This window comes from Eschrichtius robustus, chromosome 19 (assembly GCF_028021215.1).
Source record: "Eschrichtius robustus isolate mEscRob2 chromosome 19, mEscRob2.pri, whole genome shotgun sequence".
NCBI lineage: Eukaryota > Metazoa > Chordata > Mammalia > Artiodactyla > Eschrichtiidae > Eschrichtius > Eschrichtius robustus.
Window position 1 is genome coordinate 60,313,471 of NC_090842.1, and position 27,340 is coordinate 60,340,810.

Genomic DNA, 27,340 nt, shown 5'->3' on the forward strand with positions numbered 1-27,340 from the left:
GCAGTTCCATGACCTGGCAATTGCTTCTTATTGTTTCTGCTGGATGAAGTTAGGTTTCTGTCTCTTGCTACCCAGAATCCTCATACCCCATCTCCTAGCCGTCTATAGTGTCATCAGCGCACTTCTCTGAAAACTTTCCTTGCCTTGTTTCAACCTCGTGGTTCAAGTGGAGGTTTCCGTGTTTTTACATGATTCCATCTTCCTGGCCACAGTCATTGGTCCAGGGTTGGCCTTCACCCAAGTGGAACCAATCACAGCAGGCCAAACAACAGGCCACGTTGATAGATCTGCAGATGGGCCAATCATAGCCCTTCCCTGGGATTTTTGGACTTGGGGCTCAAGCTGCTGGGTGCCATCCTTCCGTGGTGTGGAGAATGCTGGTCCCAGAGAAACATGCTGACTTGCAGAAGGTGAGAGAAGGTACGGAGTACCTTGGTTGCCCTCAAATCCTTGGTTTGATGGCCCTGAAGGCCAGAGGGGACAACTGCCCTTCCTTGTTTGGCAATGTCGATCAACTGAGTCCTCCTCTGGCCTAAGTTAGAGCAAGCTTGGTTTCTGTCAAGCTTAAAGACGAATAAAGACCTGATAATGGTGTCTCATCACAAACGCTGTAAAATATGCACACACACACACACCTCGTACACATACACTTATAGACACACTCAATCTATGGACACACCATATATACAGACCCTGACACTCCACCTCAGTGCACGTGTTTTTATTTCCAGATGATATAAAATAATAAACTTAAAAAACACCCCAAACCAAACACCCTAATGCCTCCCCCAAAGCAATGTGACCCCTTTTCCCACCCCAATAAATAGAGACTTCTGTCTGTCAGTCCACCCTCCCACCCCCGTAACCCCCTTTGCTATAGACATACTCTGGGTATATATTACTCTACTCGGCAATAGACATCTCCCGAAAATAGAATTCCAACCCTGCCACCTGACTCTACCTGAGCCCCATGTTCCTGGGAAACCCCCCCACCCGCCAGGTCAGACCACCCGCCACTGCAGCACGCTGGTGTCCTTGCCCCCTGTGGTCAGGGCCACACTGTCATCCCACAAGAAGGCCACATTTGTCACATGGCTGCTGTGTCCGCCGTATTTGTGGCTGAGAGCCTGTGATACGGAAAGAAGGAAGTGAAAGGAGGTCATCTGTCTTGTTCACTGCTGTATTCCCTGGGCCCAGGCATTTGGTAAGTGCTCAATAAATATTTCTTGAGTTAATAGGAAAAAGAACCAAAGATCTCACAATGCAGATGCTCAGAGCTTTAGCACTACAGACTTGGTAATTTATCGACTTTCAAGTTAAGAAAGGCCCCTGGGATCAAGCCACTGCCCTCCTTGTACAGATGGTGAAACTGGGATCCGGAAAGGGCTGCCTTAATCCTGCCTGCAGTGCTGCTTGGTACCTCCACCCTGCCAGCCCCCCACAGGGACTCACTCGAGGCTGACAGCAGGGGTAGCTAAACAGGTGGACTTTGCCAAAGTCATCAGCTGAAGCCAGCAACTTCCCATCATGGGAACGGGCCACGGCATTGATGTCAGTACCATCTGCTCCCTCAGACCAGATCCCTGCGGGCAAGATTGGGGGTGGCTGGTGGTAAGATGGTAGCTGGGGCCAGGGACCCCCAAGGCGAGTAGGCCCCAGCCCCAGCCTCCCGGCCTTTCTCTCACCTAGCCTGTCTCTAGCCGGGGATGAGAATTGGAATAATCTTTTGGAAATGCTTATCTGACCCTATCCCTCTATAGCTCAAAGCCCTCCCATGGGGAATTCCCTGGCGGTTCAATGGTTAGGACTCCACGCTCTCACTGCCGAGGGCCTGGGCTCAATCCCTGGTCAGAGAACTAAGATCCCACAAAAAAAAAAAAAAAAAAAAAAAAAGCTCCCATGGCCCAGGCTTCTCACCATGACCCCCAAGCTCTGCCTTGTCCCCCACACTGCTCCAGCCTTGCCCTTACCAGTGCTTCCCTTGAACTCTGCAATGATTTAGCCATCCTGCCTTCTTGCATTTCTCCAAATACCAAGCTCTGTCACCTCCAGGTTTTTATACATGGCTATTATTCCCTTCGACTAGCCACTGCTTTCCCTCTTCACCACCCTAGAACCTAACTCCTCATCCTGCAGATCCAGTTTGGATGTCCCTTCCTCCAGGAAGCCCTCCCTGACTCCCTCCTAGGCTGGGGCCACATGTCCTCTCTGGACTTCCTTGTCCCAGCCCAGTCTACTCTGGGTGGTCTGGGGACAGGTCTCTCTCTTCCACTGGACTGTGAGACCCATGATGGCAGGGTCAGGGCTGTCGTGGTCACCACTGGGTCTCAGCACTGCCCAGCTGGGCACAGAGGTGCTCAGGGGGTATGTGTTGAGTGCATTAATGCCTGAATGAATGGGTGACTGGGACACAGGCTGTGTGAATCTCCCTGGGCCAGGTGACACCCCCAATTGGTCTCATTTCATTACAGTTCCAAGGGACCTGAGTAGTCACCTCACCCTAACCTTTCCTCTTATAAAAATACTGCTGCTCACATGTCTAAAGGAATGAGTTTCCTACCTTAGAGGTAATAAGAGACTGTGAAAACCACCAGTCAGGGATGTTTCTTGGAACTCCTGTCCTCAGCACGACTTTCCCCATTCCAGAACTTACCAAACACGCCAAAACCCAGGACACAAGTAGCCGTGGCCCATTCCACGTTCCTCACAGCATCTGCAGTAGTGATCTGCTTACAGGTAGCTGGGTCCCCTGGGGCAGAAAATGGGAGGAGGTGTTCAGAGCAGAAAGAACTACTGGGAATTCCCTGGTGGTCCAGTGGTTAGGACTCCACGGTTCCATTGCAGGGGGCACGGGTTCGATCCCTGGTCGGGGAACTAAGATCCGGCAAGCTGCGCGGCGCGGCCAAGAAAACCAGAAACCAAAAACCAAACGGAAAGAACTACTGACTTAATTCATCCATTTCACAGACAATGGGCACTGAGGTCCGACACAGGAGGCTAAGGTCCCAGGGCTTATTCTACCTCTCCAGACTGGCGCTAGATCCTGGGTGGTGACATCTCAAGACGAGAGCAGGGGTATCTGCTTAGAAACCTGTACCCCAGCCATCCAACCCGGAGGGGGAGGAACTGGTTAAAAGCTGGGTCCACCAGGGAGGAAACCAGAAGCCAGGAGACCAGCCAATCAGATCAACCCCTGAATAAAACAGCCAGAGGAGAAGGGACTTGAAGCCCCTGCTTCCCCTTCCAGCACCCAGGGAAGGCTATGCAAATCGCACACGCAATAGAGAGGCTGAAGGAGGAATGCCTTTGGGTTTCAGAGAACTCACAGTACAGAATCTCGTAGTCCCCAGAGTTGGTGACGAAGCAGCTGCTGTCCTGGGCCCAATCCAGGTGGGTGATAAAACTGGAATGGCCCTGCAGGGGAGGGAAGGGGTGGAGTTAGAGCTGGAGCGGGTAGGATCAGACCAGGATGGGTGGAAGGCAAAATACAAAGGTAGGGTGAAAACACAGGGGGTCTCGAGGAAAGATACACAAGCCTTTGGGGTGTGGGGGCGGGGCCACACTATCATGGGCGGGGCCAGACTGCGATGAGCGGGGCTAGACAAATAGGGCTTAGAACACAAGGGGGAGTTTAGAACAAGTGGGCAGAGCTAGACACAGAGGGGCGGGCTTCGAATGCAAGGGGCTGGGCTACACAGAGGGTGTGCTTAGAACGTGAGGGGTGGGGCTACACAAAGGGACGGGCTTGAAACACAGGAGAGGGTAAATGTGTGGGCGGGGCTAAAACTCCTTGATGTGATCAGGGCAGTCAGTTGAGTGTTGAAGCTGTGCTCCCTTGAGGTAGAAAACTGGTTAATTCTGCACCCCCTGGATGGGGTGGCGGCGCGGGCTGGGGGCCACTGCCCACTCACCGAGCACTTGCCCAGGCGGCTGACCTTGCGGCCGCCCTGGTCCACCGTGTACAGGTACACCAAGTTGTCGTGGGAGCCCACGGCCAGGTACGCCCCGTCTGGGGGAGGGGGAGGGGGCTATGAGGAGGCACCCAGGCTCTACCCCTCCTCTCTCAGATTCAGCCCCCCACTATCCCAGACTCCTCAGTAGTCCCAAGTTCCATCCCTGCCACAGGCCTGGCCCCGCCCTTAGGCTGTGCCACACAGACTCCACCCCTTCCCCCTGCCAGTAACTCTGAGCTTCAGTTCCCAGGCCTGGCCTCTCCAAGGTCCCCTCCCCGGCCCCATCCCCTTACCTGGAGAGAAGCTGACCACTGAGATCTGTTCATTCCCATCTGTATGGATGGCCACCAGGTCATGGGTCTCTGTGTCCAGCAGCAGCCATCTTTAAGGAGAAGGCATGGTGGGAGAGGAGGGGTGAGCTGATCTGGTAGAGAAGGGTGGCAATCTGTGGGGCCTGAGGGAAGGACCCCAGAAAAGATTAGGGAGAGAGGCTGACTCCAGAGGAATGTTGGGAGATCAAGGCCTGGTAAACAGTTGGTACCTAATTATCATTCTCTGTAAGCTTTGGGGCAGTAGGGAAGGCGGGGGGAGGTGATCAAGGGATAGTTCCTGGGGGAAGCAGAGAAGCCCTCCCCAAATGCCCATCAGCTTTACCTGCCAGTCACCGTGCCAATGGCCAGGACAGAGCCACTGGGGTGGAAGCCAGCAGAGTGGGCAGGGTCCTGAGGAGGGAGAGAAGAGGAAGGGCTGGGAGCTGGGGTCCCCCTTCCATCTGGCCCACACTTCCCCAGCCTCAGAGCCAACTCTCAGCCTGGCATGAGGGCTCTCACCTCCCTCTGCTGCCCTCCAGTAACCTGCTGCTGCAGATGCTCTGGAAACCACTCTCCTTTCCTTTAACATGTCAGCTCGAACAGAAAATATTCCTCCTTTCACTGTTGACTCTGGATCCTTTTTCAGTCCTGTTTTAACCTCCCACAGCTTTATAAACCCAAGATGATTTCCTTAGGGACTTTTCTACTAGTGAGATTGTTCGGACAAAGGCTATCCATATTTTCAAGACTTTTGATATATCATGCCAATTTGCTTTCCATTATAAAATTATATTGACTTATCACTAGGCTTGTCTGAGTGCCTGTTTCCCCATATCTTTATCTAACTCCTAGCACAAACTTTTTAAATTTCGGGGGCATTTGGCTGATTTGCAGGCAGCAGAGCACCATGGAATCAGACGTGGTTTGAAACTGTGGCCCTGACACTTCCTCGTTATGTGACATCAAATAACTTTCCCCATCGTGGCCTTGGTTGCCCCAAACGGAGAACATCAATACACACTCCCCAGGACTGTTATAAGCAAGGTGTAAAGTCCTTAGAATGGTAAGCTGGTGAGTAAGATGGCCTACAGGAAGCACTGAATAAAGGTCAGCTATGATTGTAATTACGAAGGGCAAGTGATTTTACCTTTCTGGGCCTGTTTCCTGATTTTACCTTCCTGTTTCTGGGCGATCCATCATCTCTACTGCCTTGTGGAGGTTGCGGTGGGGGGCGAGTTAAAAAGACAATGTGGGTAAAGTGCTAAGCCAATGTCAGGCATGGTGGGCAGACTGCCCGAATCAGAATAACCCGAGGGAGCTTGTTCTTGTTATAAACTGCAGATTTCTGGGACTAAACTCAGAACTCCTGAATCAGACTTCCCATGGTTGGGGCTCAGGATTCTGTGTTTCTAACAACTCAGGTGGTTATTATGCCCTGGCTAGAGAACTGCTGTGCTGAGCACAGGGACTAGCATATAGTAGGTGCTCAATTAGGCAGCCAGAGTGAGGATTATTATACACGGCCCTAATAATTTCCAGGGCACACCATCCCTGACTCCTAGAAGCTCAAAGGCCATCAAGTGTTCCAGGATCATAGGTAACCCTGGATTCCTGGAGCAAAACCTCAAAGGGTGGTGTGGGGAGTATGATGACTGACCTTCTACTGTCCCGTACCACACAGGCAGGAGAGCTTAAAAACTACATTGCCCAGAATCCCTTGTAGCTAGGGTCGGCTGTGATTTGGGCCTGACAATCAGTTGCACTATTGTGGGCTCTGGAAGGTACAAGGTGGAGGCCCAGCTCTGCCACTTCCACTGATCAGTTGGGTTGTGAAAGCAATAGCATTTGCTATGCTGGTGAGCAGTCACTAGCCTTGAAAGGCAAGGGCACAGAGTATCTGTTTTTGGCCATTGTAAATGTAGCCAGCATTGGGTCACTCTAGAGCAAGACAGTCCAACTGAACCTTCTGCGATAATGGAGATGTTCTCTATCTGCACTTTCCAATACGGTAGCCACTAGCCACACGTTTGGAATGTAGCTAGTGCAAAGGAGAAACTGAATTTTTAATTCTACTTACATGTAAAGTTAACTTAAGTTTGAATAGCCACATGTATTGGACAGCGTAGCTCTAGAGCCAACATTTGAGCGACCACAGCACCCTGGTTCCTGGATTGCAGTTACGATGACAGCATTTTCTTGAACTCAGTGGCTCCTGACTCCTCACCTTCCTGACTGTGGCAGAGGCAGCAGCTCCTCTGGCAGGTCAGTTCTGTGGTGTTGTTCTGGGCTTCCTTCCAGTCGAGAACCCACTCCTCGAGCCCTTCCAAGTGTCACCTTCCTGACTGTGGCAGAGGCAGCAGCTCCTCTGGCAGGTCAGTTCTGTGGTGTTGTTCTGGGCTTCCTTCCAGTCGAGAACCCACTCCTCGAGCCCTTCCAAGTGAGTTTGTAAGCACCCAGTTCCCCGCATTAAATCCCCTTCTGCTTAAAGACACCAAGTGTGGCTTCCATTTGATGCACTGAACCCTGACACATTGAGACAAGTCGTTCTGTTAGAATGGTGTGTCAAGTCCCCCATCCTCTTACCTCAATGACCCTACTCCACAGGGGCTGGTGGGACTCCACACTCCACAGATGCACCAACTTATCCTGACCACATGTCACAAATTGTCCCCGGCTGGGGTGTGTGGCCAGGCCCCACAGCTCTTCCACGTGGCCCTGGCGGAAAGGAGAGATGATAGCATGGAACTGCCAACCCAGGCCTTTCCTCTGCACCCCCCACCTCCCCAAAGTCTGATGCCAGAAAGAAGTGCTGGACTAGCCCCAGCAACACACTCTCCCCACAGGTGACCCAGGGAAGACCCTTTCCCCAGTGTATCTGAGGGAGGCTGTGATTGGGCAGACCCCTGCCCCAGTGTGGGGCTCGAGGCAAATGTTGCCCCTCCCCCCAGGTCTCTGCTTTCCAGTGTGCACAATGGGAGGCAAGAGACATGATGAGTAGGAGCTTGACCTGGGGAGTCAGATGGTGCCCAGCAGGCTGTAGGAACCCATGGAGGGTACTCAGCCTGGTGAGTCTGACTGCAGCTCTCTCTTATTGACTGTGGCAGTCACCTGGGCAGATGACTTCTCCTTGGAGCCTCAGTTTCATCTTCTGTAAAATGGGGCCAATCACTGTATGTGTCTCATGGCATTGTTCTGCTCACTCAAATTATGGATGGAAAGTGTGAATAGATGGAAAGTGTATGAGGCTGGTACAAAGTGCTCACCAAATGGAAGTGGCTGACTATTATCGGTAGTAACAATATACACTATTAATATATAACTAAAGTAATTAACAATGATAATCAACAGAATTATAATTACTGACATTAGTATAATGATTAATGTTAATAAATAATATAAATCTAGTAATATATTAATAATATAATTAATACTAAATAATATTGATACTATTATTAGAGGTCTTTAAGGTCCATTCTGGTCTTGGGACGCCTAGGAAATCCCTCTAGCCCTTGTTTTTCCTCATCTTCTTCCATGGAAACAAGAGCCAGAGGGGGGAATCTAAATGCAGCTGCTGTACAGATCTCAGCTACCGTGTAAGAGGTAAAATGCATGTCAGGAAGGAAGGAAGGGGTGGGGGGGGCACTGAACAAGGAGTAATTTTGACCAAGACTCTTTGAGCACTTACTCTGTGCCAGGCACCATTCTAAATGCTGTGCATGAACTGACTCATTGAATCCTTACAAAACCCCATGAGTCAGTTCTATTATTCTCCTGGTTCATAGAGGCACAGAGAGGTTATTCACTTGCCTCATATCACACAGCGAGTGAGTGACAGGGCTGTGCTTCGATCCCAGGCTTTTGTTTTTTTATTTTTTGGCCGCACCATGTGGCTTGCAGGATCTTCCCTGACTACCAGGGATCGAACCCAGGCCCCCGGCAGTGGAAGTGCAAAGTCCTAACCACTGGATGGCCAGGGAATTCCCCCACAGGCTGGGTTTTTTACTTGGATGTGTGGTAGGGTTCTGGCCCATGAGGATGAAGGAATGGGCATCTGAGAAGACTCCAGAGGGTCTTCCTAGATCCTTGTAGCCAGAGACCTGGGAGGTGTGTGGCTCAAGGCCTGTGTGACAACCTGCCAGGGCACTTACAGAAATGGACACCACCCTGACCAGCAGGGGGCAGCACAGCTGGAGCAGGGTTCTGGAACCCCTCTGCTGTGCTACCAGCTAACCCATTGCTGGACCATGGGGTGTTCTGGGGTGGGGTTATGTGTCAGGAGCAGTTAAAGGGAAGGTGAGTGGTGTTTACCAGGCCAGAGGATAAGGGATGGGGCAGGGAGGTGAGGTGAAATGGGAGTGGGAAGAGAGGAGGAATGAATGGTGCAGAGGAGAGAAGAGAGGCGGGTGGGGAGGGAGCAGGGCAGGTGCAGAAGAGAAGCTCACCTGGATGAGCAGCGAGAAGCCGGTGTGGACAGAGCCCTGCAGGATGGAGTTGCGGGTGGTCCCCACGTACAGCGTGTCACCCCGGCCCTCCGCCACGGTGCGCACGGGGCCGAAGTCCTCGGGGACCTGGGTAGGCAAAGGGGGGTGGGGGGCAGGCAGATGAGTGTAGGGCACACGCAGAGGTGGGGTTGGGGGGTGGGGGAGACAGGCTGGGAGAGCAGGGTCTAGTATTAGTGGGGCGGGAGGAGGTCTCCTCACCTTCATATGAGCCTCTCCCCCTCACCTCCGCCTCCTGCAACTTGCTGTAGTCGGAACCCCAGAGGATCACCCGCCGATCGCGGCCCCCTCCTGACACCAGCGTCCCGTCCCGCAGGGCGCAGAGCCCAAACACGCCGCCATCGTGGGCACCCAGCACAGCCTGTGTGATACGGTTCCCACCTGCAGGGTGGCCAGGGGCAGAGGTCAGCATGGGGAAGCTCCCCCATACTGACCCCAGAAAACACCTCAAACTCTCAATCCTACATCCAGCCATTCACTCACCTTTTCTTCTAGCCAGCCTTCCACCCACCCATCTACTCAACCACCCATCTATTCAAATACCCTATCATCCATCTAATAAACCATCTGAAGTAACATCTACCCATCCACCCTTTGATCCTAACCCCAACCCTAACCCACTTACCCACCCATTCATCCACTCACCTATCTACCGGTCTGTCCATCCATCTATCTACTCACCCATCCAATCACCCATCTACCGGTCCATCCAGCCATCAACACTTCCTTCCGTCTATCCATCCATCAATCCGCCTCTCATCCATTCATTCACCCTCTCTTTCATCTGACTACCCACTCACCAGTCAATGCATCCTTCTATCCAAACATCCACCCATTTTCCATCTATTTTTCCTATCCATCTACCCATTCACCCATCTATCCACTCATCTGTCAACCTAACCATCTGTTCATTCATCCATTCAGTCAACAATTATTAAACTAGCATTTACTCTGGGCCCAGCCTCATGCTGGGTGATGCTGGGTATTGATGAAGGCAACCTCGGATCTTACCCTCACAGGGATCACGGTCAAGTTTCAGAGACAGACCTACTACCAGTCAGTGACGACCCAACATGGTTGGGGCTGGGATGGGGAAACCCAGGAGTCTGTGGGATCCCAGAGTGGGCATCTAGCCTGGTGGGTCAGGGAGGGCTTCCTGGAGGAGGGGACAGCTGAGCAAGGATCTGAAGGTTGAGTGGGAGTTGGCTAGGACAACAGAGGGTAGAAAAGTGTTCCAGGCAGAAGGAACAACATGTGCAAAAGGCAGAGAGAACATGGACTATTTAGGAAACTAAAGAAATCTGGTGTGACCAAGTATAACATGCAAGGGACAAGAGAAAGCAGGGCCAGACCATGCATGGCCTCATTGAGGAATCGGACCTTGCAGACCTCAGTGAGGAATCCGGACCTTGTTCTGAGGGATCTGAACTGGGTAGTAATGGAAGGGTTCAGCAGGGGAAGGATAGGGTCAGATTTACATTTGGTTCTAAGAACAAACTGAATTGGAGGGGACAAGACTGAAGGCCCGGGAACCAGGGAAGAGGCTGGGGCAGGGACTAAGTGGAGAGGAAGAAAAAGCAACTCTCTTCAATTCCATCCCTCGAGGCTCAGAAGTGGTGCCACGTGTACATACGTCCTTTTGTCCACCTATCTTTCTAACCACCCCCCCACCCAACATCCTGTAGCCCTGAGGGCTGGACCCAGTGGTGGGAGATATAGGAACCAATCAGACCAAGTCTCTGCCCTCAGAGAGCTTAGGGTCTGCTGGGAAAGACACACTGCCAGTTAGTCAGAGCTTATTCTCAGCTGTCTAATCTCAAGAAAAGCTCAAAACAACCGTATGAGGGAGAGAGTATTATACCCATTTTACAGATGTTGCAACTGAGTCTCAGAAGGGAGATGACTCTCCCAAGGCCACATAGAGAGCACACAGCACTGCTGAGACCTGAACCCAAAGCCTGCCCAACTCCCAAACCCACTCCTCTCCCACTACCCCAAGATGAATGGTTACCTCAGCCAATGGATTAACATGTTATGAAGAATTGCTTGTTCCAGGAAGTGGTTTGATGACTGAATAAACTCATTCATTCATTCATTCGTAACTTTACAGTAATCCACTGCCTGGGAAAAGACCTAGTCATTTATTAACACAGTCATCCGTTCTGGGGACAACCATTCATATATTTAACTGTTCACTCACCTAATCACCCACCCATTAAGAAGGACAGCATATTCATCTACTCATTCTTCTATTCACTGGGTAGGACAAACGCTTCATTCATTCATTGACTTATTCATTCATTCATTGCTCTGGAACAAACCACCTCTCCATCCATCCCTCCATCCACACCGGGTTAACCCATTCATTTACAGTTCAAACTTGATCGCTGCCGTGGGATTTGCAGAGGACAAGGGGAGGGAATAAGTGAAGATTTCATGCAGGTGGGGATACTGGAGCTGAGCCTTGATGGAGGTGTTAGAACTGGACAAGTAATGATTTGTATTGTTGTATCGTACATTCCACATCAGCAGGCTCCGAGAAAGGGACGCACAGCCAAAGGGAGTCAGGGAGGACTCGGTTGGGGAACCAAACAGGTGGGGCTGACACTGACCTTTGCCCCAGACATAGAGGTTCCCCCCAGAGTCCCCGGTGACCACATCGCCACCCTCCAGAAAGGTCACACACAGCACGTACTTCGGTTTGTCGTGTTTCTAAGGTGGGGGAGAAGGGGAAGGTGTCAGAGGGTCGCTGAAGCCGGGAGGCCTCCCAGAGCTCACCCGTCACCCAGGACAGTGGTCCAGGATGCCCTCCATGCTCTGGGGAGTGGCCCTGTGTGGACCATCCTCATCTCCAATCCACCTCCATGGAGTGTCACATCGCCTACAGACCACTTTCTGACCACACTGTCTCCCTTTCCCACCCCAGACCCCCTTCCTCCCTCCTCTCTCTCCTCCCTGACTTCTGTCCCAGTCTCTGTCCTTGGTTCCCCTGCTGTCTTCTGCTTGGATCCCTCTCTCTCTGCCCCTACCCCTCTCCTCTCCTTCCCTCCCGCCCCCTCTTCTGTCTGTCTCTAGGTCCCTCACCCTGCCCCGCCCCACCCTCTTCTCATCTCAATATCTCCGTCTTCATCTCCATCTGAGCCTGGTGTTCTCAGGGCCTCCCCTTTTGGGGTAGAAGCCCCAACTCTCACCAAAGGCAAAGGAGCCCTGTCAGAGGTGTGCCTGCATCCTCTCTCCCAGGCCCTGTGCTTCCTGCTGTTTCTCCCTCTGTCTCTCTCGGCCAGTCAGCCTCTGACCTCTGTTCGTCCAGAATATTGACAACCGCAGCAACCCATTTATTGAGCACCCACTATCTGCTAGGAGTCACTATACCCTTCATCCCACTGAATCCTCACAACTTCAAAGAGTTAAGGAGGACCACCCCACTGGTACGGATAAGGGAACGGAGGCCCCAGCAGGCAATATCTCAGCATCCCTACAACCTCCAGCCCCTGGGGTATCTTCTTGTCTGCCTGGGTGTCCCTGCCAGCCTCCTTCAGGGCCAGCCTGCCCCAGTACCCCTGGCACTCACCTCAAAGAGGCCCTGCCGCTTGCTCAGGCCGCCCCCTTCTAGGTTCCAGAAGTAGATGTGGGATTTCCCGCAGGTGATGAGCACGGTGGGGTCTGTGGGGTGGAAGGTGGCCACCAGCACGGCCTCATTGGAGCACTTTAGGGGGTGGGGGAGATTCTGAATGAGGACCTCAAAGCCATCAGGACCAGCATACCCAACCCAGGAAGGACTGCCCTCTACAGCTGTGTGGGTTGTGCGCTTGCACACCCAACTTGCCTATACCTCTCCTTTACGGGCAAACTAAAGTACAGGAAGCAGGGCCAGCCAGTGAAGCATTATTGTTTTCTTCATCAACATAATGGCAGGCACGAGGAGAGCCCTTCCTTTGCACCAACCTCTGTGCCAAGCACTTAACATCCATCAACTCATTTAACCCCACAGCACCCTGTAAGGTAAGGCTCATTAGCACCTCCCATTACAGATGATGAAGTGAGGCTCAGAGAGGGGAATTCACTTGCCTAAGGACACACAGCCAGGTTGTGTCCAGAATCAACTCACTGAGAGCCCAGCCTCTCAACTACTTCTCTTTTCCCAAACCATGGGCCCCAATCCTAGGTCTCTTGCCCCCAGCCCAGAATGAGCACGTGACCTTGGGCAAGCAGCTCTCCCCTCTACCATGCCTCAGGTTCCTCATCTGTAAAGCAGGTTATCGCCCGGAGATGTAAGTCAAGGTCTGTCTTGGACATCGCAGGACAGCAGAACCAGCAGCCACCTTGTACCGATCCTCCTGTTGGGCCTGGTTTGCCCACCCCATATGCCAACATCAAAGCCAAATTTTCCCTACAAGGAAGATGCTACCATTATCCCCATCTTATAGATGAGGCAACTGAAGCTCCGAGAGGGCAAGCCACTTGCCCGAAGTCACACAGCCAGCAAATGGCAAAGGCAGGACTTCAACATGAGTCTGATTCCAGACTTGTGAACACTGAGATCTGGCCAATCCCACAGGGAGACCCCAAGGAGAGGGGATAAGAAGGGTTACCTCACCTTGATATCTACCACCTTGGTCTCCTTGGCCCAGTCCCACACAGAAAGCATGTGATCGTTGGACTCATCTACTGCACAGAGGAGGTTGCCCCCATTCTAGGAAGAGGAGAGAGAATGGGGGAGGGGCAGGATCCACCCCCTCCCTCCAACACCTTGCCCACTGGGGCATTAGCTACTCAGGCCTGTTTCAAAGGCCCTGACCCAAGTCATGTGAAACACATGAAAATATACTCCCCATCCAGGGCCACACACATTTTAAAGGCTGTTTATAATTTTCCTTTTGAAATGACTCGTCCCTAGGAACTTCCTCTAATTTCCCCTCAGCTACAATTTCTCTGCAAGTAGTCCGAGGTCAGGAATTCTTACTGAGAGCCTCTAATCTGCATTTTCCTATGGAATGACTTTTAGGGCTGTGAAGTTGAACAGTTAATAAAGTCGGGACGATGTTGCTTTTTTATACCTGTAGTTAAGCGCAGGTTAGTTTTGATTTTGCAAAGTTTTCCTTTCCCCCACACTTTGGCAACAAAATAGCTTTATTTCCCCAAAGTTCTCAAGTGTCTCCTCAGGTCTCAGAAAACCTGTGAGGTTCTTAAACTGTCTATGGGATGACAGGTTGTTTTTTATTCCCCGATCCATTGCAGCCAATACTCTGGTAAAATACAGTAAAAATGTAAAATATGATTTAAAAAAAAAAAAAAGCCCACCAATCACACACTTGGATGTTGTGTGAATGTCAAATTGCTGTACAAGTTCCTAAAGGCTAACTCTCGATTTCTGTGCTTATCTCCTCCATACCTGCCAACACCCATTTGTGGTGGTACTAGGAGCAGGGCTGCCCTAGACACAGGGATTAAAATGCCTAAGGGATAAGGACCCTTCCAGAATGAAAGGTGGTGTGAAAAAATAATGCAGAAAGCGTTAACTGATCTACAAAGGATCACTGAGGAGTTTCTCTGCGGAGCAATCAAGACATATGGTCCCCTCATAAGGGCTAATAGACCAGGCCTGTGAGGCCACAAATGTGGGCACACAGCCTGGAGGGCCAGGGGGCGTGGCCAGCACCTGTGACGCCATGATGAAGGCGTGGCCTCCAGCCCCAAGAGGCACCGGGGGCAGGCGAGGGATGGCACAGGACTTACAGATTTGGAAAAGCCCACACAGCACACAGCTCTGTCAAACACCCCCAGGCCCAGCACGTGTAAGGTGGAGAGGGAAACAGAGTCCCAGACGCGCACGTGGGGCGGCAGTGGCTGCAGGAAAGAGAGAGGCCGGTTACCTGGGGGGCCCAGCTTCCTGACCCTCCCACGACTCCATCCCAGTCTCCAGGTCCTGCCCCCTCCACCCTGTTACCTTCCCCTCCTTAGTGGTGCCTGCCACCTGTCCAGTGGCGACGGTGACCATATCAGGGTGGACAGCCAGGCTGAGGAGAGAGAGGGCAGACGGACAGAGCTCAGTAGGGGGGGTGGCTCGCAACAGGCCGGGACCCCTTCCACAGCAGGCCACAGTCGCGATGCCTGATTATTCATTCCACAGTTTGGCTGAATGAGTTAGTCAATAAACACTGATTCAGCTCTTCAGTAGCAATAAGGGGATACTCCCTGGGTACCCTGACTCAGAAGCAAGACTCAGGCCTGCGGTCTCTAACTCAAGTGCCCAGAGGGCTCAAGCCTGTACCACAAATGGCCAGGAGAACACACCCATTTAAAAGGGCTGTCAAAAATAAATAAAATAAAAGGGACTTCCTTGGCGGTCCAGTGGTTAAGACTCAACGCTTCCACTGCAGGGGGCACGGGTTCGATCCCTGGTCGGGGAACTAAGATCCCACATGCTGTGCGGTGAGGCCAAATATAAAAAAATAAAAAATAAAGGGGCTGTCACCACGGGGCTCCAACACACTGTGGGATTGTCTGGGGTGCCCACTTGAAGTTTTCAAAGGAAGTGAAAAATTCAGGCATCTGAGTGAATTCACCGACATTTGAAGTATTGATCATCAATCCACATTTTTTTCCCCCTGAATTCAGCCTGCAGGCCAAGGAAGGCCTGGCCCCGCCCACCTCCCCTAAGAGTGTCCCGAGCAGGAAATATTTGGCGTCCTCCTCCCAGGCCTCACCACTTGATGTCATCATTGTGTCCCAGGTAGTGCCGCTGCCTCTGCTCCTCCACATTGTATAGCACGGCCACAGAGGCCACGAAGTACACTATCTCCCCTGTGGGCAGCAGGTAAAGGTTGGCCCGGCAGTCTCGGCCGCGGTAGCCATAGCTGGAGGTGCCCAGGGGCCGGTTAAAGAGCCTGTTTTGCATTGCATCTGCTGACTGACTCCCAGATGAAGGTCATCAGAGCTAGGTTTTCCTGTTTCCACTCTTACCCCTGTGGGAGGTTGAATGATGGTATCCCCCCAAAAATATGGCCACCAAAATATTAACCCCTGGGAAGTGTGAATGTGACTTTCCTTGGAAAAGGAGTCTTTGCAGATGTAATTAAGGATCTCAAGACGAGATCATCCTGGATTATCTGGATGGGCCCTAATTCCAGCGACAAGTGTCCTTATAAGGGACAGAGAAGAAAAGACTCAGACACAGGGTGGGAGAAGGCGGTGTGAAGACAGAGATTGGAGTAAAGCAACTATAGGCCAAAGAACCCCAAGGGTTGCCAGTAGCCACCAAAAGCTAGGAGACAGACAGGGGACAAATTCTCCCCCCAGAGCCTCTGGAGGGACCACGGTCCTGCTGACACCTTGACTGGGGATTTCTGGACTCCAGAAACTGTGAGATTTTCTGTTGTTTTAAGCCACCAAGTTTGTGGTAATTTGTTTTAACAGCACAGGAAACTAATATAACCTTCTGTCTACCCTCCTCCCCACAGAGGGATCCTGTTAAAATCTGTTAACACTAAGTCAATTCACATCCAGCCTCTGCTCAGAACCTTCCCATCTCAGAGCAAAAGTCAAAATCTTGGGGGCTTCCCTGGTGGTCCAGTGGTTAAGAATCCGCCATCTAATGCAGGGGACGCGGGTTCGATTCCTGGTCGGGGAACTAAGATCCCACATGCCACGGGGCAACTAAGCCCATGCACTGCAACTACTGAGCCCATGCGCCACAACTAGAGAGAAGCCCGCATGTTGCAACTAAGACCCGTCGCGCCCAAATAAATAAATAAATAATTTTAAAAAAATCCTTATGAAAGCCCAGGCAAGAGGCTTGGCCTGATCTGGACCCTGATTCCTCACTCCCCTCACACCTGTTCAGCTCCAGTCACCTCAGGGCCTTTGCTTTTCCCGCCACCTGAATACTCCTCCTCCTCATCTCTCCATGGCTCCCGCACCTCCTTCAGGTCTCTACTCAACTGTCAGCTCCTTGGAGAGGCCTTCCCAAGCCTCTCCCAAATAGTTCCCAGCTACTTAAAACTGCAAACTGGAATTCCCTGGCAGTCCAGTGGTTAGGACTCAGCGCTTTCACTTCCAGGACCCGGGCTCAATACTTGGTTGGGGAACTAAGATCCCACAAGTCGTGCCACAGCCAAACACAAAAAAACTGCAAACTCACACCCCCTCAACTGCCCCCATCCCCCTTCCCTCTTCATATTCCTGCAGTACATTCATCGGCATCCCACACGTTATCTGTTTAATTTATTTTGTGTCTCCCAAACTACAGTGTCTGCTCCAGGAGGGCAGGGACCTCTGTCCATTTTGTTTACTGATGTACCCCTTGTGCCCAGATCAGGGCCTGGTACACAGCAGACATATGAGTTCAACATTTGTTGAAGGAATGTGACCCTCCTCTGTTCAGAACTTTCTGTGGCTCCCCAGTTCCCCTAAGAGAAAGCCCAAGCTCCTCCACTGGCCTGGTTTGCCCCTCCCTGGCCTTAGCAGGGCTTCTGCCCTCCTTTGTTCTCCGACCTTGGAATTTCTCAAAACGCCAAGATCACTACTGTCACCCAGGTCTTGGCACTAACCTTTCCCTTTGCCTAGTACACGCTACCTGCCACCCTTCTCAGCTGCCCTGTCCTCAGATCAAGCCTCAGGCTCACTTCCTCCGCTAGACTCATCCCACTTATCTGATCAATTTGTTAACGTCACCTATTCCTTAATGAGACTATTGGTTCCACAGTGGCCAAGACTGGGCTGTTTTGTTCTCTTCTACAACTCCTCCTCTGAGAAGCCTTCCCTGATGCCCAGGCTGAGTCAGCTGCCCTCTCTTGGTTCTCCCATCCCAGCCTGAGTTGTCATTGTCACGGATTCTGTCCCACACTGGACTGTGATTTGGGGACTGTTGGAACCCAGCTCTTAGCCCCAGAATGTTCAGGAAACATTTGAATGAATGTCGATATGTGTATCCCGACCCCACAGAAACTGCTTCACCCTGCAGCCATTTTGGGCTGGGGAATGAGGCCCATACTGACTGTTGCTGTGTCAACTGCTTTTCTTTTTTTTTTTTTTAAACTATGACTTTATTTGGGTGTATTTATTTATTTACTTATGGCTGTGTTGGGTCTTCGTTTCTGTGCGAGGGCTTTCTCTAGTTGCGGCAAGTGGGGGCCACTCCTCATCACGGTGCGCGGGTCTCTCACTATCGCGGCCTCTCTTGTTGCGGAGCACAGGCTCCAGACGCGCAGACTCAGTAGTTGTGGCTCACGGGCCTAGTTGCTCCGCGGCATGTGGGATCTTCCCAGACCAGGGCTCAAACCCGTGTCCCCTGCATTGGCAGGCAGATTCTCAACCACTGCGCCACCAGGGAAGTCCTCAACTGCTTTTCTTTTGATGCTCACTTATCAAGCCCAGCTTGACATGACAGCATGGTATTCTTTGATTCCTGCGAATATTTCCAGCTACCTTAAAGAGGCTCTGGGCTCCCACATTCCTCCCTCCTCCAGAGCAGAAACCAAGGCCAAGGGAGGAGGTCAGGGACTGCGTCCCTAGGATGCTGATCCCAAGCCCCAGTCTGCATTTTGGAAAAAGCCTGGGGCTCAGAATCAGAGTTCTTGCCTCAGATCTGCTCTGACTCCCTAGAACAGGGCTTGATATCCCCTCTCTTTTTTTTTTTTTTTTTGATTTTTATTTTATTTATTTTTTTATACGGCAAGTTCTTATTAGTTATCTATTTTATACATATTAGTCTATATATGTCAATCCCAATCTCCCAATTCATCCTCCCCCCTTTCCCCCCTTGGTGTCCGTATGTTTGTTCTCTACGTCTGTGTCTCTATTTCTGCCCTGCAAACCAGTTCATCTGTGTCATTTTTCTAGGTTCCACATATATACGTTAATATATTTGTTTTTCTCTTTCTGCTTGGTCCCCTCTCTTGACCTCAGTTTCCTCATCTGGAAAGAAAGGGTAATAGTTCCCAACCTGCAAGCCTCAGAGAGGTCTCGGAGGCCACTTGTTGTAAAAATATATTCTCAATCCTACAAAAGAGAAGGATCATATTATTCAACGTATTTATACTTGAAAGAGCTTTGAACAGTGCCTGGCATATAATAAGTGCTCAATAATGATTAGTTATTATTTTAATCAATCTCTGTTTATGGGGCCCATATGATGAGCACATTGTTTCAAAGCCTTATGAATCTGAGATCATGACACCCATTTTTCAGAGGAGGCAACTGAGGCACAGAATGGCAAGATGACTTGTCCAGGGTCACGGAGCCAGCCAGAGGCTGGGCTGGGGTTTCAACCCATTTCTGCCAGGCTCCAAAGACAGGGTTCTTAACCATTATCAACTTCTTCCATTCCTCAAATACACCCAGCTCACTCTGGCCGCAGAGCCCTTAGACCTGCCGTGCCCTCTGTTCTTCCTAGGCTGGCCCCTGAATGTTCGATTCTCAGCTCAAATGCCCTCTCCTCAGAGAAACCCAGTTACTCCTCTCACTTGAGCTTAGTTTACTGTATTCCCAGCATTTATTACTTAACTGAAATTATCTTATTTATTGAATCACTGTCTTCGGTCTCCCCCACTTTAGAAGGTGAGCTCAGGGAACACAGCCCACATGTAGAAGAGGATCTGACAGATGGAGGGCACTCAGCAAACATTTGCTCCTTGAATGAATCATAAAAGGTCATGTCAGCTAACCTGCCTTCCTCTGCTCCCTCCAGACTCCAGGTTCTTCCTGACCCCTAAAGCCACAGAGGCCTGGAAAGTCCCACCTTCAGTACAAAGACCCTCCCTCCAGCTGAAGTCCCACACCAGAAAGGCTCTGGTCCCCTCCAGGCTGGGGGCGGGGGTGGGGGGCGGCGGGTGGGTTGGGAGGAGTGGGAGGAAGAGATTAAAGCAAAAGGATACACCCAGTCCAGCTTGAGACGGTGGGAAGGCAGCTCGGAGCGTGTATCCAGGCTGTAGCTGGGTGCCAGCTCGTCAGGGATCAGCATGGGCACGGGGCGGCCCCTCAGGAACATTTTCACGGAGCCCTCCTCTGCCAGAACATCCCCAGGGGTCAGGTGCTGACACCAGCCCCCAATCCTATTTCCTTTCCCCTTCCGACTTCACTTTTTTACTTTTTTAATTAAAAGAGGTGGGGAAAATGAGGTCAAAGAGGCAAAGGCCCAGCCAGTAGCCAGGCTTCCTGACCTCCAGCTCTGGCTTCTCACCCCAGGAAGCCCCTCCCATTCTCCCTACTTACCCATGCTGAAGATAACTTCTTTGGTTTTGCTGTCAGGAAAGGAAAAAAAAAAAGAAAAGAAAAGAAAGGAAGAAAGAAAGCCCTAATTAGCAGGCAAGTCAGAAATTAGGAGAAACCACTTCCCCACCCCAGCGCTCCCCGGAGGTCTTTGATGAAAAATGGGGGCCGAGTAAGGAGCGGAGCGCTGCCTCTCTGCAGGCCGTGTGCTTTGCTCGGTTGACCTTGCAGAGCCTAAGACACAGGCCCAGAGAGGCAGTGATCGCCAAAGATCAAACAGCACGAAGTGGCAGGGACGCGATCCTGGAAGAGGAGCGTCACAAGGTACCCCTCCCACCTAATCAGCACGGTTCTCCCAACGCTCCCCACCCCCAGTCCCACAGAGCCCCAAACTTCAAGCAGAAAGGGAAGAGGTGAGGGTTTAAGGGAAGGGGCGTGTCTCCAACTCCCCTTGCTGACGGAAGGAGGTGATGCCCGTGGGTCTGGGTCCCCGGAGAACGGGGAAACCTGGGATCCAGATCCCGGTAGCGCGAGGAGGAGGGGGGTGTGCGAGAGGGTCTCACCCAACTCCAAAGCTACTCATGGCGGCGGCTGGCGGAGCTTCGGGGCCGGGGGTGGAGCCGGGACCGGCTCCGCCGCTTCCGGCCCTGGGAGGCGCCCACGCCGCCGCGCCCTGCCCCGCCCTCCACTGCTAACCCCGTAGCCGGAGGGTCACACTGGGTCTCAGGTCCCTGGCGGTGGGGTCGTGATACCAGGCTCTTTTTTGGGGGGAGGGAGAGTGTTTTTTGAGAACATGGACTCGGGGACGTGTCTGCCTGAGTTCAAACCCCAGCTCTGCCAGTTCCTAACAGTGTGGACAAGTTGCCAAACCTCTCGCCTCGGTTTCTTCACTTTTAAATTGGGGATAATAAAAATACATTGCGAAGCTTAAATTAGTTAATTCATGTAACATGCCTTGCGTGGTGCCTGTCACATAGCTTATGTACGTGTTTGCCATTATTTCAATGAGGTTGAAATGTGTGGGTTTTGACTCTGGTCTTGCCTTAGTCCGGCCCCGCCAAGCCCTGACCACGCCCACTGCATCAGGACTCCACACTCAGGTTTTTACACCGCCCAGACCTTCAGTGTGGCCCGGGCTCTGGGAACTTGACCACGCCCAACATTCTGATCATACACACCTCTCCTTCCGATCCTGCCCCTGAACTGACAGCTCCCCACGGAACCGCCTACCCTCCTCAGGTCCGGTCAAACTTCAGACCATGACCACTTTCACCTAGAGTCCCTTCAAGCCTACTGATATCTGCCCACGCCCACCTATGACCACGCCCAACCTTCAAACCACGCCCATTTCCACCTGGCAGCGCCCCAGGCTCCCCTCCGCCCAGCTTCTTGCATCGGACACTACGGCACCTGGTCTTAGCCCATTACCCCCACCCCAGGTTCTGATTCTGCCCTGGCTAACCCTCTGGCCACACCCTCAAATTCCAATCACTTCCCTCCCTCTGATTACCCCATTTCCTGCAGAAACTCCTCTGAGGGTCCTGACTGCATCTCTGAGACTCAATGGGGACTCTCCCACTTACCTTAATAGCCACGCCCACAAACCTGGCTCCTCCCTAACTTCTACTCCGGCTCATCCAACTTACTCTAATCATCCACGTCTCCTATGTTCTAGTCCAGCCCCTTAATGCTTTGACCACGCCCCTCCATGTTGGCTCCGCGTTTCCATGCCTTCCAGTTCAACCACGCTTTCACAAGATTGGTCTCTCCGAGCCTCCGGCACTGTTTCCGCATTCTGAACTAGATGACCGCGCTTTAGGTTATCACCTCGTGGCCTGGGGCATCACCCTAAATTCCCCATGCTTTTCCAAGCCTAACTGGGATCCTGGCCCCACCCGTTGTGGCACGACCCCGCTTCGGACACCTACCCTTCCTTTTTGGCGCTACAATTGCTGCTAGAGGATGTGGTGCGGCTGCGGGGGTCCTCGCGGCGCACTGAGGCGAGGCGCTCTGGTGACAAGTAGCGGCGGGCACTGCGAATAGGGAGCACATAGGTAGGGGCAGAGCTCGCGAGGCCAGCAGGCGAGTGCCGGAGGCGGGCAAGAACTCCCCCGGACCTTCCACTGCTGGTGTTCGGACACATGAGTCCATCCGTTTCCATATAAACAGCCTCCGCGGTCTCGGAGGAAACTGGGGATCCTGGCTTCCGTGCCTTACCTGCGCCCGGAGGTCGCCTCCTTTTTGGGGGAGGATGGGGACGTGGCATAGCCGCCCACGCGCCGCGGGGGTCCCGAGCCATTGAGGGGCGTCCTGGTGGGAAGGCCTTTCAAGAGCTGACACACTAGAGGAATGGGGTTAGAGGACAGAAGGGGGTGAGTGTGAGGTCCTGGCCCCAGTCCCTCCCATCTCACCCCTCCAGTTTAGCGAAGATACCCGAGGCTGTGGTGCCTAGGCGCGGAGGCGCCCGGCCCTTGGGGGTGCCCCGCGCTCGCAGAGCAACGCCTTGCTCCTCGCATGCCCGCAGGCGACGCAGCGCGTCAGCCAGCGCGGCCTTTAGGACCGCCAGCTCGTCTTCCTGCAGCTGCAGCCGCTGCTCCAGCGCCGACACGCGGTCGTCCACCTCCATCCCGCTCGTGCCCGACAAATTGTCATCTGGAAGGCAAGGGAGCGCTGGCTGCGGGGGGCCCACCCAGGAGCTACAACGCCCGAGGTGAGATGTCCCTCCAGCCTTCCCCGGCCTAAGCCTGGGGCCAGCCACGCCCCCTTCCTCCCCAGTAACCTGGGGCTGGGACGCTTGGATGTGGGCCAAGAAAAGGGGAAGGAAATCCCCACAGCTCTCAGCCCTTGTCCGCACACTCCTCTTTGTTGCAGCGCCCTGGAGGCGTGACCTTAGGGAAGTCCCTTCCTCTCTAACCGTCTAACAGTCTATGAATCAAGAGCCTCTCGACTCTGGTTTTAAGATTCTATGACTAAGATGGTAAATACATATGAGTCATATCAACATTTTAAGGATGACACCAACTTCCTTAGTGACACCAACATTGTAGAATTGATTCCCGATATTCTCTGACGAATATCAAGATTTTATCGCGTGTACTAACATTCCCTCTCTGTTTCTAAGACTTTCCAAGCCAAAAAGGTCGTGCCTGGTCCCTCGCCTTCGCATTCTCTCCTCACCAAGGGGTTCGACACCCGAGCCTGCTGCAAGGACAGAGTTTCTGCGGCCCCTGACGGCAGATATGGGAGTTGCAGGCAGCGCATCCGAGACCCGAGACCCACGGAAGGGAGATACCCGCGGGGATCTGACACCCAAGCTCTCTTCCCCGACCCGAGCTTCTCCCCTCTATTCCCCTCCTTTATTTGGCTTATGTACCCCATGCCCCTGATTCGGTTCTCCCTCTCCCCTCTAGGCCATGGGTGCAACCAAATAACTCCTCCATCTCCCGCGGGCGCCGCCCCCCCACCCCGCCCATTTTTCCCGAAGTGGGAGGGGCAGAGGACCAAGGTGGTCCCCCCTCCCCCCTCCCTCCCAGACCACTCATACCCAGACTCACTGCTGGCAACAACCAAGAAAGCCCTGGCTCCCAGTCGGGTAGAAGTAAGGGTGGTATCATTAACAGGAACCGGGCGTGGAAGTAGCACCTGCCATCCCCTGTCGGAGGCCGCCCCGCCCGTCCGCTGGGCTCCGCAGTGCAGCCGTCTATCCCTTCCCTCCCTCCCCCGCCACCCCCGCAGCCCAACCGCCTGCCTGGCCTTGCCCGCCCTGCCCCCCACCCAGCGCCTCTCTGGTCGGGTGCCTGGACCTGCATTGGAAGGTGGGGGCCTCCCGAGGTCTGAGGGAGAGAGCTGTCAGGACTTGGAACTCAGAAGAGGAGGAATCTCAGGGTCCCGTTGGCAAAGCGTTTTGCAAAAGAGGAAACTAAGGACGGAGGTTGGGGAGTGTGCAGAGATCACCAAAGGTCAAACAGCCAATAGGTGAGGTGCAGGAGGACCTGCTCACCTCCTTGTGCCAAGACCCCTCTTACCTACCATTAATAATACTACCCCCACCCAAATGAGATCTGCTATAGGGAGCTTACACGTGGCAGGCACTCTTCATGCAAAACGCTTAGCACCTCACCTGGCTCTGGTTATGTGCTCAGTAAATCCAGAACATAATTAACTGTTATTATGGTACCCAGTGCTCCCAGCAACTCTAGCAGCTGTAGTATTATACCCATTTTAGGAGGCAAGAAGGTGGAAGGGGACTGAGACCTAGAGAGATGAAGTTGCTTGTGCATGGACACACAGCCTTTCAGCAGCAGAACAGGTACTTGACCCCTGGCTTAGGCACCCTGTCAGCCTGCCTCTTAGAAGGACAGAGGAGACAAAATAAGCATTCTGGAGCTCTGCCAACTCCAGTGGTCCCTGACACTGGGGTGTGTGCCCAGGGGAGTGAGCCTCCAAATGGAAGATAGTTCCTTCTCAGGGCCGCTGAGTGAAATGGGGGAGCTTTCACCTTGGCCCTCAACCACCATCCAAAGAGCCAGCTGCATTCTGAGGCCTTGGCCTGCCCACCCCCGACCCACCATGACTCACGTCCTCTGCTCCCTCCTGACCATTCCCCCACCTTCAGCACTTTTGCCCGGAAATCAGCCCCCACTTCCCACTTCTCCCATCCCTCCCTCCTCCCCTCTGCCTCCAGCTTCCCTCATCTGGGCCTGACACCCACAGTGACCCTTCTTGTATCGAACCCATTTGTCTAGGGAGAAGGGATGAGTCCTAATGGGTGGGAGGGGCGGGGCCTGAGGATTTGGTGGGTATAGTCGAAGCAAAGTCCTCTGGTCATCCTACCCAGTCCCACATCCAGCCCACAAGCCAACACCAAATCCCACTCTCCCCCTAATCTGTCCCTCTGCTAGGGAGAAGGGGGAGGGTCCCAGAGGATTGAGAGGGGATAGGGAAGGCAGAGTTCCAGACCTCCAGGCCTCCCCCCCTTCTGCCCCAAGCTCCTGAGGTTCTGCTCCTTTCTCTCAGTTCAGCCACCTCTGAAAAAGGGGAGGGTTGAAGAGGGTGGAGGATTGGGATCAGGGCTTTGGGGATCAGGGAGCTTGCTCTGGGGTCAGGGTCCTGCTAGGGGAGAAAGGGGAATCTTCAGCAAGGGGCGAGGATGGGGACTTGGAGGGAGGAGGTTGGGGCAGGAGGAGATAGGTCCAGCCCTGGGCGGGGCCAGGGTCGGAACTGAGGAGGGGTCTCACCGTTGCAGTATTGAAGCAGGGAGGACGTGTCGTAGAGGCCGCAGAAGGCCGGGCCGCGCTCCGCCATCGCCCCGCCACAGCCACCGCCAGCCCCTCCGGCCCCAGCTCGGGCCTGGGCTCCCCCCCCCCAGGCCCTGCCTCCCGTTGCCATAGCAACGCCCTTCGTTCCAGCATCCCCGGCTCGGCCCGCCCGGCATCAGGCGGCCGACGCCGGGCCTGGCACCGGGGTCATCCCCCAGGATGCCCAGAAAGGGGGGGTGTCGGGACACCCCCTGCCAGGCCCCCCAACACAATCTTCGGGCCGGGATTGGCTGACCCGAGATCCCCCTCGGTACTGTCTGGTCCCGCCCACAACAGGCGCGTATTCTCTCTAGACACCCTCGCCTGTTCAGGACCAATGAGAGCCTGTCTCGCAGGCCCCCTCCGCCAATAGGGATGCAGAAGGTTTGGAAGGGGCAGGGCCTTCTCTGCTTTTCAGCCCGAAGCATAGCCCCGGGCTCTTAGAGGAAGATAGGGTGGAAGAAGACACCACACACCCCGCAAACCTCCCTAATCTTTTACTGGATTTTCGAGAAGCCACCTTGCAAGACTAGAGCCTGACCCCAGAGTCTCAAATCCGCCCAGATATCCACTAGCTCCGCCCTGGAACTCTTATTCTAGCTCATTTCTTAGAACTGTTGTTTATTCTATCTACGCCCGCCCCCAGGGCTCTTAGCTCCACCCCCAGACTCCTGAGGGGGGAGTTAAAGTTCTATTCCCGCCCCCAGAGCTTTTGGCACCGCCCCCTAAGCATCTCAGGGCGATGGTTCTTGGCCCAGAGCCCTTGACTCAGCCTCCTGATAGGATTGGCTCCGCCCCTTAAGTTTATACCCCTACCCCCAAGTCTGTTAGTCCCTCCCTAACCTTTCCTTCCACTTTCCTATTGGCCGCCCCAGGCCCTTAGCTCCTCCCCTACAGCGTTCATCTCCCACAACCTTATTATCCAGTCCGGGTTTTGACAAAGGCCCAGCTGTGATGCCTGGATGGCTGGCGGTGTCAGTCGGAGCCGCCTCCGAAGTTGGGGGGAAAGGGGAGGGTAGAAAAGCTGACAATGGACTTAAACAATACTGGACCACCTTCTCCAAGTCTCCATTGAGGGTCAGCACCTAGAAATGACCCAGAACATGCTTTATAGCGGTGGGAAGTGAGCCCAAAGCAGAAGAGATTTGCCTCTGGACACAAGCAGCCTTGGAAGCCCAGGGCTTTGGAACCAAATTGGTCTGGGTTTGAATCCTGACTCCACCAGTTTCTGATTGTGACCTTGAGCCTCAGTTTCCACATCTGGAAAGTGGGGGGTCATATCGTGCCTACTTCTTTCATTCATTTGAAAATTTTGGGACTTCCCTGGTGGCGCAGTGTTTGAGAATCCGCCTGCCAATGCAGGGTCACGTGTTCGATCCCTGGTCCGGGAAGATCCCACATGCCATGGAGCAAATAAGCCAGCGCGCCACAACTACTGAGCCTGTGCTCTAGAGACTGCGAGCCACAACTACTGAGCCTGCATGCCACAACTACTGAAGCCCACGCACCTAGAGCCTCGCAACAAAAGAAGCCACCGCCACGAGAAGCCCTCGCACCGCATCGAAGAGTAGCCCCCACTCTCCGCAGCTAGAGAAAGCCCGCGCGCAGCAACGAAGACCCAACGCAGACAAAATAAATATAAATAAATAAATAAATAAATAAATAAAAATGTTTACTGAGTGCCTATTATGTGCCAAGCTCTGTTCTAAGTGCTGGAGTTTCAGTGATAAGCAAGTCAGCCCCAGAGTTTGCCCTCGTGGACTGTGCAGTTTGTGGAGGAAGTAAACTACAATACAGAAAACAAGTAAATAGTAATAGCTAACACTTATTGAGCACTTACTGTGTGCCAAGCACTCAGTTATCTTCATCGCAAGTCCTATTTCCATCACCATTTTACAGATAAAGAACCAGACACAGAGCTCGTAAGATAATTTCAGCTCCTGGCATTACAGAGATAAGACAGAGTGATATGGTCAGGGATGGAAGGGTGAGGCTAATTTAGAGAGAGTGGGGCCAGCGAAAGCCTTTCTGAGGAAATGACATTTAAGCTGAGATGTAAATGACAAGAAGGA

At 53.0% G+C, this 27,340-nt stretch overlaps 1 protein-coding gene and 1 long non-coding RNA gene across 8 annotated transcripts; one reads left to right on the top strand and one right to left on the bottom strand.

Annotated features, from left to right (window-relative positions):
* Positions 1-864: 864 nt before the first annotated feature.
* Positions 865-24,708, bottom strand: EML2 (EMAP like 2). 6 transcript variants are annotated; one of them, XM_068529361.1, is made up of 23 exons: positions 24,672-24,708; positions 23,164-23,169; positions 22,405-22,623; positions 22,189-22,312; positions 21,900-22,004; positions 19,975-20,003; positions 19,638-19,767; positions 15,471-15,620; positions 14,711-14,780; positions 14,500-14,610; positions 13,361-13,456; positions 12,335-12,469; positions 11,376-11,475; positions 8,990-9,144; positions 8,707-8,832; positions 6,848-6,979; positions 4,608-4,675; positions 4,247-4,335; positions 3,912-4,009; positions 3,327-3,414; positions 2,654-2,749; positions 1,453-1,583; positions 865-1,127 (listed from the first exon to the last, which is right to left on the bottom strand). In XM_068529361.1, the coding sequence occupies exons 1-23, from the start codon at positions 24,706-24,708 to the stop codon at positions 1,002-1,004; spliced, it is 2,421 nt and encodes an 806-aa protein (XP_068385462.1). In that variant the 3' UTR covers positions 865-1,001. The 6 variants fall into 6 exon arrangements, 5 of the variants coding, with proteins under 5 accessions (XP_068385462.1, XP_068385458.1, XP_068385459.1 ...); XM_068529357.1 differs by lacking the exons at positions 23,164-23,169; positions 24,672-24,708 and having other exon boundaries at positions 22,405-22,689; XM_068529358.1 differs by lacking the exons at positions 1,453-1,583; positions 23,164-23,169; positions 24,672-24,708 and having other exon boundaries at positions 22,405-22,691.
* Positions 21,768-26,892, top strand: LOC137753912 (uncharacterized). Of its 2 annotated transcripts, none has more exons than XR_011071631.1 (3): positions 21,768-22,025; positions 22,496-22,681; positions 23,093-26,892. It is a non-coding gene; the product is annotated as an uncharacterized lncRNA (long non-coding RNA). The 2 variants fall into 2 exon arrangements; XR_011071632.1 differs by having other exon boundaries at positions 22,553-22,681.
* The last annotated feature ends 448 nt before the right edge of the window (positions 26,893-27,340 follow it).

Coding starts and splice junctions, on each gene's coding strand:
- EML2 (XM_068529361.1), bottom strand. CDS start 24,708: ATGGGTTCGATACAAGAAGGGTCACTGTGGGTGTCAG. Junction 12,470..13,360: donor CCAAGGTGGTAGATATCAAG/GTGAGGTAACCC, acceptor CACCCCCTAAAG/TGCTCCAATGAGGCCGTGCT. Junction 9,145..11,375: donor CCTCTATGTCTGGGGCAAAG/GTCAGTGTCAGC, acceptor GCCACCCTGCAG/GTGGGAACCGTATCACACAG.